Source organism: Eptesicus fuscus, chromosome 15 (genome assembly GCF_027574615.1).
Source record: "Eptesicus fuscus isolate TK198812 chromosome 15, DD_ASM_mEF_20220401, whole genome shotgun sequence".
Lineage (NCBI taxonomy): Eukaryota > Metazoa > Chordata > Mammalia > Chiroptera > Vespertilionidae > Eptesicus > Eptesicus fuscus.
The window spans coordinates 21,798,437-21,814,167 of record NC_072487.1 but is presented as its reverse complement, the minus strand read 5'-3'; the positions used below and the strand labels follow the sequence as shown (position 1 = coordinate 21,814,167).

The 15,731-nt window shown below is 37.9% G+C and overlaps 1 protein-coding gene and 1 pseudogene across 1 annotated transcript in view; one reads left to right on the top strand and one right to left on the bottom strand.

The window, feature by feature from the left end:
• Nucleotides 1-15,731, top strand: part of CCDC171 (coiled-coil domain containing 171) — a 245,552-nt gene that overhangs the window by 30,985 nt on the left and 198,836 nt on the right. Inside the window, exon 7 of the mRNA XM_054727636.1 lies at nucleotides 14,580-14,672. Within this exon, the coding sequence (XP_054583611.1) occupies nucleotides 14,580-14,672 (93 nt within the window). The remainder of the gene's footprint in view (nucleotides 1-14,579; nucleotides 14,673-15,731) is intronic.
• LOC129151715 (acyl-CoA-binding protein-like) lies at nucleotides 10,165-10,932 on the bottom strand (annotated as a pseudogene).

Here is a 15,731-nt window from a genome sequence, read left to right as displayed (position 1 = left end):
GATATTTGAGGTCCCTACCTGGTGCCATACACAGTTATTACAGTATTATTGGTTATATTCCCTGTGCTATACTTTACATCCCTGTGACTATTTTGTAATACCAATTTTTACTTCTGGATCCCTTCACCTTTTTTATCCAGGCCCAACCCTATCCTCTCTGGCAATCATTAGTCTGTTCTCTGTATCTATGAGTCTGTTTCAATTTTGTTTGTTCATTTAATTTGTTTTTTAGATTCCACATATAACTGAAATCACATGGTACTTACCTTTCTCTGTCTGACTTTACTCACTTAGCATAATATCCACTAAGTCCATCATCTTATTGCAAATGGTAAAATTTCATTTTATTTTTATGGCCAAGTAATAGTCCATTGCATATATGTACCACCACATTTTTATCCACTGGTCTACTGATGAGCACTTTGAATGCTTCCATATCTTGGCTATTGTAATAATCCTGAAGTGAAATAGGGGTGCATATATTCTTTCAAATTAGTGTTTTGGGTCTCTTTGTAAATATACCCAGAAATGAAATTGCTGGGTCATTTTTAATTTTTTTTTTTTTTTGAGGAACCCTCATATTGTTTCCCATAGTGGCTGTACCAACCTGCAGTGCACAAAGGTTTTCTTTTCTTCACATCACTTGTTTTTTGTTGATTTATTGATAATATTCATTCTGACAGGTGTGAGATAATATCTGGTAGTTTTAGTTTGCATTTCTCTGATGATTAGTGACATTGAGCATTTTTTCATATGTCTATTGGCCATCTGTATGTCCTCTTTGGAGAAGTCTATTTAAGTCCTCTCTCCACTTTTTAATTGGATTGCTTTTTTTTTTGGGGGGGGGTGTTGAGTTTTTAAGTTCTTTATAAATTTTGGATATTAACCCCTTATCAGATGTTTCATTGGCAAATGTCTTCTCCCATTCAGTAGGTTGTAAGAACAAACCAATGGAACAGAATTGAAAGGCCAATAGTAGATTTGTAAAATATTTATAAAAATCTAGTATATTAAGCCTTGGCCAGGTGGCTCAGTTTGTTGGAGCGTTGTCTCGTACACCAAAAGATTGTAGGTTCTACTCCTGATCAGGGTACATACATAGGTTGCAAGTTCTACCCCCTATCGGGGTGCCTACAGGTAAAATCTGATTGATGTTTCTCTCTCACATCAATTCTCTCTCTCTCTCTCTCTCATTCTCTCTCTAAAAATCAATGAAACGTCTTCTTGGGTGAGGATAAAAAATTTAGTTTATTAAGATATTTCAAATCCATTAGGATACGACAGATTATTCAATTGTGTTGAAAGAATTGGTTAACCATTTGGTACAAAATAAAATTAGATTCCTATCTTACATCATATTCTAAAATAAATTCCAGTTGGATTAAAAAGTGTGAAATATTAAAAATGATGCTAAACTAGAAGAAGAAAATTTGGATTAATTTTCTCTGTTCTCTTAGTGCTATATGATTTACTACTAATCATAAAAGCAGTGGAACAAAGTAATAAAGAAATAGATTTATAGCTTTGACTATGGAAATTAGCATCATATGTAAGTGAAACCCTCCACTAAAGACAAAGATAAATGAGAAAAATATTTACAGCAAAGGGTAAATATATTTCTATTTCTATGTCTCTATATCTCTGAGCAAACTGCAAATAATATCGCCATTTACTCAGCTGACAAAGAATGTAAGTGGGGTAGATTAGGGAGAGATCAAGAGTTTGGTTTTAGATAGGTTAACAGACATGCTTATTAGACATCCAAGTAGAGATGTTGAGAAGGCAGTTGCATATGTGAGTATTGGTCTTAGGAAGCCTGAATGTAGGGACGATAAGGAGATGTGTGCCAAGTATTTCATTAGGAAATTTTGAAGTGTTATAATTTATATAGGTCTTTTCACTATGTTTCTTTAGTTTCTACAAAGGGTGATCTGCTAGTTTCCCTTTTGGTCGTTATAAAATGGAATAAGGACATGGAGGAAGAGTCTGGGTATCATATTGTTCAGTAGCAGGCTTTGCCCTGGTTTCAGTCTTGTGTACCCCTCTGCCGTGCCTGCTCCCTGTGTATCTGTATGTCCATGAGCCTCTGGTTCAGAGTCACATTCTCCAGATAATAAGCCTCCAGTTTGTGCAGTGGTTCTGGAAAGGTATTTTTTGGCTATTTGGGGTGCAGGTGGATGCCTGGAAGTTAAACTTGTCATATTGATGATATTAAGAAAACCCCAACAACTTGGAGTTATAGTTTACATGCTACAAATTAACTTATGTATAGTGTATCATTCAGTGTTTTTTATTATATTCACAGAGTTTTGCAACTGTCACTATATTTATTTTTAGAATGTTTTCAGCACCTCGATAAGAAACCCCATACCTATTAGCCAGGACTCTCCTATTTCCCCATCTCTCTCAACCCTAAGTAACCACTTTCTGCATTTATAAATCATTAATCTACTTTTTTCTTTTATAGATTTGCCTATTCTGGATATTTCATATTAATGAAATCATGCAATATTTGGTCATTTGCTGGGGTTCTTGTCCCAGCATTAAAAAGGGTTCAGCAATCTGGAGAAAGGCTGTGCAAAGATAATTTTGAAAGTCATTGGGGGTCAGAGGAGCTTTAGCTAAAGGAGCTAAAGATCTCTCCTTGTCTCAGGACCCTTGCTTCTTATTAACACAATTTATCCTAAGGCAAGGTGGAGATAATACATTTCAAAGGGTAGGGTTTACAGAAGCATTGTCAGATTGGGGAATAGCCTACAGCTTGTTCAGGTGTTTGGCCAACAGGAGGCAATAACATGTAGATTGAAATGCCCTGAGCTGTCTGGCAGTAAACAATCATCCTGTTCAGGTTTGGGGGAAGTGCTCTCTAGCCACTCCAACAGGTAATTACATATGTGACTCAGCCCTTGTTGAGCCCCCCGTTTCATCAACCTTTTGATGAAACTCTTGTAATTATGACATGCTGGAATTGGCTTCTGGCAGTCATTTGTGATGGACTTTTTCCACTTAGCATGATGTTTTTGGGATTCATCCATACTGTATCACATATTAGTACTTTATTCTTTTTTATTACTAAACTAGAGGCCCAGTGCGCGAAATCACACAAGACCCAGACCCACTGTGCTGGTGGGGCGCCAGCCCCGCCCTGCGCGAGCCGCGGGCCCTGTCTCCGCCACGCGAGCCCTGGGTCCGCCTCTGCCGCGCCAGCCCCGCTAGCCTCGCGTGAGCCCCGCCTCACCGCGCGAGCCCTGAGTCCTGGCCCACAAGAGGTGCTCCATGCACCTCCTGGTGACTTGTTTGGTCGTTCTGCTGTTATGGTGTCACGACCACAGGCCTTTTATGATATAGATAATATTCCATTGTATTGTATACCACATTTTGTTTACCCAGTCATCAGTTGATGGACATTTGTGTTGTTTCTACCTTTTGGCTATTATGAGTAATATCTCTGTGTACATTTGTGTACAAGTTTTTGTGTGGAATGTTTTCAGTTGTCTTGGGTATATAGTTAGGAGTGGAATTACTGAGTCATGTGCTTACTCCATGTTTAGGTTTTTGAGGAACTATCAGACCATTTTGCACAGTGGTGGTACCATTTTACACTTCTTGATTTGCATCTCTCTAATGACTACTGATGTTGAATATCATTTATGTGATTATTGGTCATTTGCATATTGTTGAAGAAATATCTCTTTAGCTCCACTGTCCATTTTTAATGGGTTATTTGTATCATATGAATGTAGGATGTCAATAATCGGGGAAAGTGGGTGTGAGGTATATAAAGTCAAGTGTGAACTTGGCAAAGATAAAATTATTCACATTCTTACCACACATGGTCTAATTTTACGTAAGGTTAGAGAACCAGTAAAAATGAGATTATATTCTAAATAATATTTTTAGATTACTCGTTACTTGTGCTGAACATTTTTCAGGCCAACAAATTCAGTAATATATCATCATATTTTACATAATCATTTAAAGTATGTCATTTGTGGATGACCTATTAAAAAAAAGGCATAGAGGGACTCTCTGGCTTCTTAGTCTGGCGGAGTTGGGCCACGGCCACTTTGTAGCAGGTTCGGGGTAAGAGCCGGACCCAGACCAACTTTGGGCCTGGGGAATTTGTCTGCAACACCTGTGGGGGTGCAGCGCCCTGAGTTCTAAGCTCAGGTTGAAACTATAGGTCCAAGTCATTGAAGCTGGAATGCTGTGGTGCTGGTATTTTAACTGACTTATACCAACCATCACTCTACTCTTTACAATGCACAAGTGCCTTCAATGAAGTCAGTCTTCTATAACTTGTAGCAGCCATGTGTCCGTGCATCATCACAGAAGTTAGAGCAGGACCGTAGTGCTGATGGTAAAAGGGCAGTGTAGCAGTTGCTTTATATTCATCTTTTAATTCTCACAACTCTATGAAGTCGATACTATTCTCTAATTTTACAGGCGAAGCAACAGGTTTGGTATTGATTCAAGATCCTATCACTAGGCGTAGCCCTGCACAAGAAGCCTCACATGTTAACTTTTTGGCTATGTGACCTCAGGAAAGACACTTACCTCTCTTGAGGTTTAGTGTCCTGGTGTAACAGTGGAAATATTTAAACAGATTAAATATTTCCCCCATCTTTTGGGGACGAGACCATAGTAGAGCTATTAAGAGCATAAGCTCTTCATAGCATTTAATTACATATTACCTACAGACGTTCTCCAAAATTTGATACAAAGGGAGCATATGTCAGCATATTGAATGTTTTCTATGAATGTGGCACAATGATCTGTACGAAGGGGTATGAAGGACACAATGGTGCTCGGTTGTTAGAATAGAAAGCACTGGAGGTGAGGGGAAGGTTTTCACACGGGAAGAAATGGGACTGCAGCACGATGAACAGAGCCCAGTATGTGCTAGAAGTTCTTGCTGTTGCCCAGCTCTGAATGTCTACACAGACCTCATTTTCTAGAAGTCTTAGATAAAGGTATTTACTATTCAAAAAAAGGAATAGAGTTAAAGTTCTGAATATACTTAGAATTTAAGAAAATCATTTAGAAGTCACATTAGGATGCTGGAAAACCAATTTTTTTTTATTGTTTGATGTTGTAAATATAAAATTGTTTCAGAGTAGTTTCATTTTTGTGTGTTTTTTAAAGCTACTCTGTAAATACTTTTGCTAATAGCAGGTCTCTGCTTTTGGAGAATTTGAAGTTTTGAGGGTAATCCAGATAGTCTCTTTTATTCATTTTATAAGCATTTTGTAAGTGGGCAGGTATAGTCCTTTGACTTATCGATGATTCTTCACCCTTAAAAAGTTTGCTTGATATTTTAGGGAATGTATTTTGTATTGGCTATTGGCCCAGATGATGACATTGTAAAGGAGAAGGTAAATTTTTGAAGAGCACGTAATGGTGGTTTTTACATTCAGTTTTGGAGACATTAACTACTAGTAATTCTTGGTACTTAAAAAATTGTCAGTGATATTTTTAAAAAAATGTTTTTTTTTTTTTTGTTTTTTTTTTTAGAGAGAGAGGAAATGAGAGGGATAGAGAGATAGAAACATCAATGAGAAAGAAACAACAATTGGCTGTCTCCTGCACACCCCCTACTGGGGATCAAGCCCACAACACAGGCATATGCCCTCACTGGGAATTAAACCAGTGACTTCTTGGTTCATGGGTTGACACTTAACCACTAAACCACACCATCAGGGCTGTCAGTAGTATTTAAAAATAAGGATTATGGAATAATAATAGAGAAGGAAATTTGTTAAAATTTTAATTAACTAGAATACATTATTTAATGTCAGTAATATCAGACTAAAGCAACAAATATAGTAGAGATTTAGTCTAATAAATATTTTCAGATTTAGTGAAGCTTTTCAATAGTTGATTTCATGAAAGAGTGATTTCTTTATGTGCTTGGGCCAGAGAAGTTCATATATATTTTAAATCTGATAAGGTAAATACCATTGTGTGGCTTAATCATCCTAACATGAATCAATGATTTCTTAGATTAAAAAAGCAAACAAACTCCCAATCCAATTTCATAAATGTGGTGCTGGATACCCAGAACCAAGGGAAAAGTGAACTGCAAAAAGAAATATCCATGGCTTTTATAAACCTTCCTACAACTAGGGGAGGTATATATATTTTTTATCATGGGAAATAAGCTTAACTCAATAAGAAAAGAGAAAAGAGAAGATGCAAACCTAATTCTGAGAGAACCGAAGAATCTTGTGAAGATTAAAGCGGAGAGAACAGTCTTTGCAAATAAGTGGTGAATTGCTTCTGTCAGTCATATTCTACTATATTGTAGTAACATAAAGGGTAAAATGTAGCTCTCTTCTCTACCTGTATACTCAAGTGAAAAAGGAAAAGAAAATGAATCTTACTTCTTACATTGTCCATGAAGGCAACTTCATGGGGTTCATCTTTTTAAAGCTATCATGTGTTTGTAGGAATTTAAAAAAAACAAACCTATTTGTGTCGATTACTAGCAATAAAGTAGGTAAATGATGAAATCACTTGGTTTATATAATTGTGCTTATAAGTATTATACATTTTCGTATTTATGTTTATAATGGATTATCAGATTGTAAATTCATTAAAAAATGTGTTAAATGCTTAAGTTTTTGTTGCCAGAAAAGGTTTTTAAAAATGATTTGTAAAGATGCCAAATTAATTACCATGCTAATGAGAATTTGTAGTCTATGAAGTCTGTTCCTGAAATTTCCTAGTTTTATTATCTGGTTTTCAAAATTATACCTAAAACTAATAGAAACTTTTCCACCCCATTAAACCATCCTTCCTTCCTTCCTTCCTTCCTTCCTTCCTTCCTTCCTTCCTTCCTTCCTTCCTTCCTTCCTTCCTTCCTTCCTTCCTACCTACCTGCCTATTTATTTTCATTACCATTTATCCCCATCAATGCCCTCTTCCACCCTCCCCCTAATCATCACACTGTTGTCCATCCCTCCTATTTTACAATTTGAGTGGTATATTTCATTATTCATTTCTTGTGAATAAAAAAATTGCTGTGTTCTCCAATTTATTGCTATAGTCATCCTGCTGCCTTCATATGTCCATTCTGAAACTTTAAAGGCTCTAATTGTTTGCCATCCTCAGTGACTCACAGGTTTCTCTCCTCAAACCGCACAGTTAACCATGGTTAAGATGATGGGCACATAGAGCTCTAAATATCTGTACACTCAGCTATTTCTTGAGACTGCTATGAAATTTTAGAGTGAGGAGTGCTTTAAATGAGCCTATTTATAAAAAATAACCTATTAATAAAACAGTTACAGATTAATTGTAATTTATAGCAGAGAATTATAAGGAATGTTCCTTAGAGGCAAATCAATTTTGACTCGTGACACAGATCTTTTTTTTCTTATTTGTAATGGAAATGCTTACAGGTGTGTCAGCACCCCTTTGGGCCTTGTAATAAGAGTATGGGATCTATTATATGGTAGGTACTATTTAAATGCTCCATTTTCTTTTTTGGTTGACCTATATAGTAAACTAGAGGCCCGGTGCACGAAATTCGTGCACGGAGGGGGGTTGTCCCTCAGCCCAGCCTGTACCCTCTCCAATCTGGGACCCCTCAAGGGATGTCCGACTGCCCGTTTGGGCCCGATCCCTGGGATCGGGCCCAAACGGGCAGTCGGACATCCCTCTCACAATCCAGGACTGCTGGCTCCCAACTGCTTACCTGCCTGCCTTCCTGATTGCCCCTAACCACTTCTGCCTGCCAGCCTGATCACCCCCAACCACTTCCCTGCCAGCCTGTTTGCCCCCAACTTCCCTCTTCTGCCGGCCTGGTCACCCCTAACTGCCCTCTCCTGCAGGGTTGATCACCTCTAACTGCCCTCCCTTGCAGGCCGGGTGCCTCCCAACTGCCCTCTCCTGCTGGCCATCTTGTGGTGGCCATCTTGTGTCCACATGGGGGTAGGATCTTTGACCACATGGGGGCAGCTATATTGTGTGTTGCAGTGATGATCAATCTGCATAGTACTCTTTTATTAGATAGGATAGAGGCCTGGTACAGGGGTGGGGGCCAGCTGGTTTGCCCTGAAGGGTGTCCCTGATCAGGGTGGGGTTCCCTTGGGGCGGGGGCGGCCTGAGCGAGGGGCCTGTGGTAGTTTGCAGGCGGGCCATGCCCCCTGGCAATGCAAGCAGAGGCCCTGCTATCTGGAATTTATTTTCCTTCTACAACTGAAACTTTGTAGCCTGGAGCGGAGCCAAGCCTGGGGCTCCCTCCGAGGCCTGTAGCCATTTGTGTTGGGGTTATAATTGAAACTTTGTTGCCTTAAGCGGGTGGGCCCGGCCAGGGTGTGCAGAAAGCTTTGCTTCCCCTGTTGCCGGCAGCAACCCTGGCCTACTCTCTCAAGCTCCATTCTGCCGCCATTTGTTTGAATTTGTTTACCTTCTATAATTGAAACTTTGTAGCTTGAGTGGAGGCTTAGGCCTGCAACGGCTGACAGAAAGCTTGGCTTCCTCTGTTACCTAGGAAACCTTGCTCTCTGTGGCTGTAGCCATCTTGGTTTGGGTTAATTTGCATACTCGCTCTGATTGGGTGGTGGGCGTGGCTTGTGGGCGTGGCTTGTGGGTGTGTCGGAGGTATGGTCAATTTGCATATTTGTCTATTATTAGATTAAATATCAATGAGATGATCATGAAAAGCTGCAAATCTGTTCATTTGTTTTTAATAATCTTCTAAACATTTATAAAAAGTAGCATTTGCTTGATGGGATTGAAAATAAATATAACATATTTGGATTTCTGTGAAGGCAGAGTTCAGTGGATTGGATTTCCCTGACCTGGAGGTCAGCTATTCACTTTTACACAGCAGTTCCAAGTCACAAAAGAAGCATTAATTTTGCTTCTGACTAGAATTGCTTTTCTCATATATTGTGCTGGCTACTTAAAAAATAAGAGAGCTACTTAAAAAAAAATCCAAATCTTCAAATAAGAGTGCCTTATAAAGATTTAAAATATTATGTGCTATATTTTATTGACCTGTTTTATAAAACATAGCATATTGTTTTGTCAAATGACAAAATACATATGACACTTCTTTGAAAACGGTGGAATATTAATATTCAATTATAGCATTGACATAATCAATGACATTAATGTAAGTACACTCTCTTTTGTAGATGTGCTACTTAGCAATATCAGTGCTTAAAAAAAGAGTCCATATTAAAGGTCAGATTAATTGAATAATAAATATTCCTTTTCAAGTTCTTTGATTAGGACAAGGATGATAAATAGGAAAGGACTCATAGATTATTCTTAGTTATAACCCTTCCCCAACCACCAATATATGAGTCAGGTTAAGTGGCATGATATTATGGTGCTTCTGTTTTTTCAAGTACTTGTCAAATACTTAGAGAATTTGATCTTTTAAGATGTCTTTTTTGGTAATAAAAATACTTTGATATCTTCAGATTAAGGGCTTAAAGTACAGTAACTATACTTTTCCCCATACATAGGTAGGGAATAAGTATTATAATTATTTATTAATGCACATATAATAGTTTCAGTCACTAAAATATAACAAAATATCCTTACCACTAAAGTAACAGTTATAGACTTGGTCTGTGATGATTCAGTCCCTTAGAATCATCTTTTTGAATATGGGTTATTACTATATTGGTAATTTGCAAAAATGTCTATTAATGGAAATATCAGGTGATAAAATCTGGAAAAACAGTTAAATAAACAGCCACTTTCTATTTAGATCAGGGGTCCTCAAACTTTTTAAACAGGGGGCCAGTTCACTGTCCCTCAGACCGTTGGAGGGCCGGACTATAGTTTAAAAAACAACTATGAACAAATTCCTATGCACACTGCACATATCTTATTTTGAAGTAAAAAAACAAAATGGCAAAAACACCTGCATGTGGCCCGCGGGCCGTAGTTTGAGGACGCCTGATTTAGATAGCTGTTGAATTCTGGGGTAAACTTTGTGCAACTGTTTGGAAACAATGCCACATCACACACTACTGAGAAATCTCTAACTAGTTTGTACTTGTGTGATATTTCCTTCCCTATTTTTACTTTCTTTATTTTTAAATGCACTTTTAGTTGATCTAAACTACTCAGCAAGGTCAGTAACCATTTCAGCCCCTAATCTGTTAGACTTGTATCCTGGACAGTATGGAGAAAGAGGGTTTATGTCATTATTTCACTTAATCTATGGTGTGAGAAAAACAAGGCATGATAACAGTTTAGATGAAAAGTGTGGCTGACAGCCAAATCCAGTCCCTGTATTCCATATTTCTTCTTTAGTTTTTTTTGAATCCCATCTAATAAAAAGGTAACATGCAAATTAACCATCACTCCATCACAAAGATGGTGGCGCCCATAGTCACAAGATGGCGGCACCCAGTCCTCTCAGCCCCGCTGGAGTCCCCCAGTCCCGGAGCGGGGTGGCTGCTGAGAGCGGGCAGTGTGAGTGGCCTGGTGGAATGCTTGCTTCGTTGCTGCCGTGATGAGGCAAGTGTTACACCCCGGCTGCGGATGGGTCTCTGGGCCGTGGGCACAGAGTGGCCGCAGCTGGGGGCTGGGGGGGAATGCTTGCCTCGTCGCCCTGACGACGAGGCAAGCGTTCCGCGCCCGGCCGCGGATGGGCCTCTGGGCCGCGGAGAGCCTCTGGGCAGCAGGTGCAGAGCGACCAGGCCCTGCAGAGAGCTACTGGTGCACGGATTCGTGCACAGGGCTACTAGTTTGTAAATAAAAGCTTATGATGTAAGCTTTCATGGCATCTTCCTTGGAAGTCCTTTCAGCTCATTTCAGGCATCCCACTTGGCCTTGCCTTTGAGGTCCAGCATCCAGTGGCTTGTTTGTAGTGGCTGTAGGTGAACAAGCATCTCCTTGTCTGATGGCTTGGTCTTGTGCTTTAACATCCTCAGCGACTTTGTGAGACTCCGCCTGAGACATGCTAGTGGGGTTGGTTGCAAGGATTCCATGTAGCTTGTGGAGGCGGTGATGAGCAGGAAGCAGTATCCCGTTTTTCTTGATGTCCATTTTAGTGGACTGCATTTTGTATATCATTGTATATCAGAGTTTTACTGCCTGACTAATTCCTTTCAGTTCACATATATCCTCTGAGCTGGGTATATTCTACTTGAGGAGAAAATAATGTAGTAGGTGCTTTTTTGTCCAGTCTTTCAGCAAATGCATTGTACACACGCTTTCATAACTTTTGTGAAACTTTGGAACAGGTCCATGGAAGCCATGGAAACAGATGTGTGGAGAACAAATGTCTCGATATGTTCAGTTAATTCTGTTGCTGAATTGGAGCCTACAGCTCATGCCCTGTGTTATGCTAAAACAACATGTATCAAAGGGTACAGGGGACATCAGTCTCTGTATTTCCATCTTCAGATAGTGAATACTCACTTTTCTTAAGTGCAGATTACCTAATTGGGCTTAGTGTGATTTAATGAGACATGTCATAAAAAAAAAGGGTATGGTGAATACTTAGTATTTACTGAAATAAAATCTCTTGGCAGTATATTGCAGTAGGAAAGGACATTAGAACCAGCTAATAAAGAATAAATTATGTGACTGTTGTGTTATATAAAGAACTCTGCTGTGCATAGTGTTAGGGAACAGACATGTATAGTGTAATACTTGTATTACAGGCAAACCTGTGTCTAGTTAAATTGACTTGTATATATGAATTTGTGTTGGATTTTGTGTTTTAATATGAATTCTGTTATGTTTTCTGCCCTTACTTTGTTGATTACATTAGGATTGGATATTGATGAGACAGTTGATGATTGTTGTGCTACTTACTTAATCTTAGGCAGTATTATTGGGGAAAATTTTTTGTGAATAGCATGTTGATGTTCCTCTAGCACCCTCTGCTGGATATAAGGATTAATTCACCAGACTGGAAGATTTAAAAATACATTTATTAGCAGGGCTGCTTTAATTTAATAATGTCTATCAACAAAGCCCACTTTTGGAATGACTTAGCTTAAAGATTTGAATATATTTTTGTTTTCCTTACTGATGAATTGATAGTTTTAGTAATAATAAACATTTTTTAAACTCGTTTTCTTCTGGCTATTTCATTCAAAGTAGGAAAGTCTGAAAATAAAGATGTGACCTCTCATTTATTATTTCAAACCATTTCGTTTTGGTCTATACAGGAAAAACAACCTATTCTTGACTTGGAGTGAAAATTAGGTAACTAATTAATTAATATGATATAACATATACATAAAAAATGAAAAGAAGACTTGATTCTTTTATCATGGAATAACTGAATATTCCATATTTTAATAAAACGTAAGACTACTATTTTGATAGAGAAACTTATGCATATGCTTTTTGAAATCTAAAACAATATATTAGCTTTGTTAAACTGGTTTCTTCCCTCTATCTTCCCTTTATTAGCCTTTCTTGTTCTAATCCTTTATTCTCAATGTCTATGGGCTATTTTCTTGTGACTGGTTAGACTTCTTCTAACTTATAGAACCCAAAACAAGCATACTGAATACTGAAAAAGTCGACTATAATTCTTTAAGGACAGAAACTTCATCTTGTGGTGTTTACATTTTTTTTTTTGCTGGTATTGGACCCACCTCAGGTAATGCTCATTTTAAAATCTGGCTAAACATAAGAGCTTCTCTGTAGTAGCAGGTACCATGCATAACTTATACCTGCAATCAATGGGGATCCCTTGTTCCAAGGATTCAAAGGCAGTACTTAGAGGGCACTTTTTTCAGAAACTGAGAAGTGGCTGTCACTTCTTTGACATTGTCTTTGGTTCTGACACTCAGGAATTATTTTTATTTTTTAATTGAGATATACTTCACATATAATAACATTAACCTTTTTAACGTACACAATTCAGTGGTTTCTAGTATAATCCCAAAGTTGTGCAGCATTGCCATTGTCTAATTCCAGAACATTCTCATCACTCCAGTAAGAAACTTCATGTCCATTAGCAGTCACTGCTCATCCTTCCTTTTGCCCCTAGTTACTGGGAAAGTGTAACTAACACACTTTCTATATCTATTGATTTGCTTACTCTGGACATTTCATATAAATGAAGTTATACAATATGTGGTCTTTTGTGTCTCAGCTCTTTCACTTGACATATGTTTTCAAGATTCCTATAAGTTGTAGCATGTATCGGTACTTAATTTTTATGGCTGAGTACTATTCTATTGTACGGTTATATCACAATTTGTTTATCCATTCACCAATTGATGGTCATTCAGGTTGCTTCCACTTTTGGCTATTATGAAAAATGCTGTATGAACATTTTGTGTGTAAGGTTTTGTTTAAACATGTTTTCATTTCTCTTTGCTTATGCTCAAAAAATGTATGCACAATTTGAATCATTAATTTCAGAGGGGTTAAATCCGAAAAGAAAGAAACATAATTTGATCTATCAGCTGTTAAGTGTGTATACATTTTTTGGGGCCACCCTATATCTACATGGAAACACACTCAATGTCATTAACCATTAGGGAGATGCGAACTAAAACTAAAATGAGATACTATTACATGCCTATTTGAATGTCTAATTCATCCTTTCCCCAAAAAAAGACATACACAAATATGACCATGTCAAAGGTTGGTGCTGATGTATAAAATAGGAAACAGTATGAAAAACAGTTTGGCAGTTTCATAAAAATTAAATGTACATCTACCATTTGACCCAGTCATTGTACTCTTCACTCTTTACCCCAGAGAAGTGAAAGTGTATGTCCATACAAATGCTCATAACAGTTTCAGCTGTAACTTCCCAAACTGGAAACAACTCAAATGTCCATCAGCAGATGAAGAGATACACCATTGGGAATGAACTATTGATATGAGTAACCACATGGATGAATCTTAAAATAATTATGCTGGGGGAAAAGGCAAATAATCAAGTGTACACGCTGTATGATTCAATTTATATAAAATTCCAGAAAATATAAATTGACCTGTAGTGACAAAGAAGAGATGAGCAGCTATTTCAGGATAGGCATGCAGTGGTCAGCACTGGATGGAGGAATTACCAAGGGGCACAAGGAATCTTCAAGGGACAGTAGAAATATTTCTTGTCTTGATGATGACAGTGATTTCTTAGGTGTCTCTGTGAGTCAAAACATCAAATTATATACATTCAATACATGTAGTTTATTATATGTAAATTATACCTTAATAAAAAGGAAAAAGCAAGCAAGCTCTGGAACAGTCTTCCTGAGCATGATTTTTACATGAATTAAAAAAAAAGATTTTTATTGATTTCAGAGAGGAAGGTAGAGAGAGAGAGATAGAGCATCAATGATGAGAGAGAGAGATTGATTGGCTGCCTTCTGCATACCCCACATGGGATGGAGCCCGCAACCTGGGCATGTGCCCGGACTGGAAATCGAACTGGTTCATAGGTCGATGCTCAACCACTGAGCCATGCTAGCTGGGCTACACAAATTTTTAATATGACTTTTACACTCCTGCAAAGTAAAGAAGAGAGGCCATGGTAATTTAAAGTATTAATTACAATTCTAGACTATAGTCAACCATATCCACTTTAAAAATTGATGTTTATTTAAAACAAACTTTTAATTTGTTTTCAGGCAACTACACTAAGAGTGAGGAAATTAGAAGAAAATATTGAAGCAGAAAGAGCAGCACATTTGGAATCAAAATTTAATTCTGAAATTATTCAGGTAAAATGTGAACAACTTTTTTGTATGGGTTTTACTAAGCTGGGAAAAACAGCATTATACTCAGAGAACCAAGGTGTGCATTTAGAATGGGTAGCATATTTTTAAGACACTCATTATCCTATTTACTGTGAGGTTATAGTTTTTCCTGTATTAGAGGAGGAGTTTGCACAGTTCAGCGCACAGGCCAGATTTCACTGCCTGTTCTTGTGAATTTTTATCTCATCTACTTTTATGCTACAGTGGCAAAGTGGAGTCGTTGCAACAGACACCTCATGGCCTGCAGAGTCCAAAATATTTATCATCTGTCCCAGAAAGATTTGCTGATCAGAGTGTTCTTTTTATCCACAGTAATGGGATGAATTTATTTTGGAAAACATTAAAAATATGCAACTTTATTGAGTGTTTATCCTGTACATATTGCTTATCAGTGTATTAAAAGCTGCAGGTATAAAAAGCAAAGGAGCTTCTTTTCGCATTTACATTCCATCACCAGAAATACTATATAGATATATAGATAGATGAAGACATAAAAATATGAAATACTAAAATACTATGGGAACATAATAAAGAGAAGGATTAAATCTGAGAGGGGAATTAAAATGAAATCATCCAGGAATAAAAAGATATGTTAACTTTCTTAGGCTTATAAAGATATAATGATGTTTCTCAAACAGGGGAAGAATAATTGCCTTTAGTTAAAAAAAAACACACCACACACCATTTATTATATTTTAGAAAAGTAGTGTCAATGGACTAGGAGGTCAAAATTAGGCACTTGGATGGGGCAGGTTATATCATACCCAGCCTATACTTTTCCCTAGCTCAGTTAACTATTCTTCCACTCTTCCTCCCTTTCATTAAACAAGTTGAGAAAGCCCTGGCCGGTGTGACTCGGTTGGTTGGGCATCCTCCAGTGCACCAGAAGGTTGCCTGTTGGACTCCTGGTCAGAGATAATGCTCGGGTTGTGGACTCGATCCCTGGTAGCGGGTGAGGAGGAGGCAACCAATCAATGTTTTGCTTTCACATGGATTTTTTTTTTCTCTCCCTCTCCCTTCATC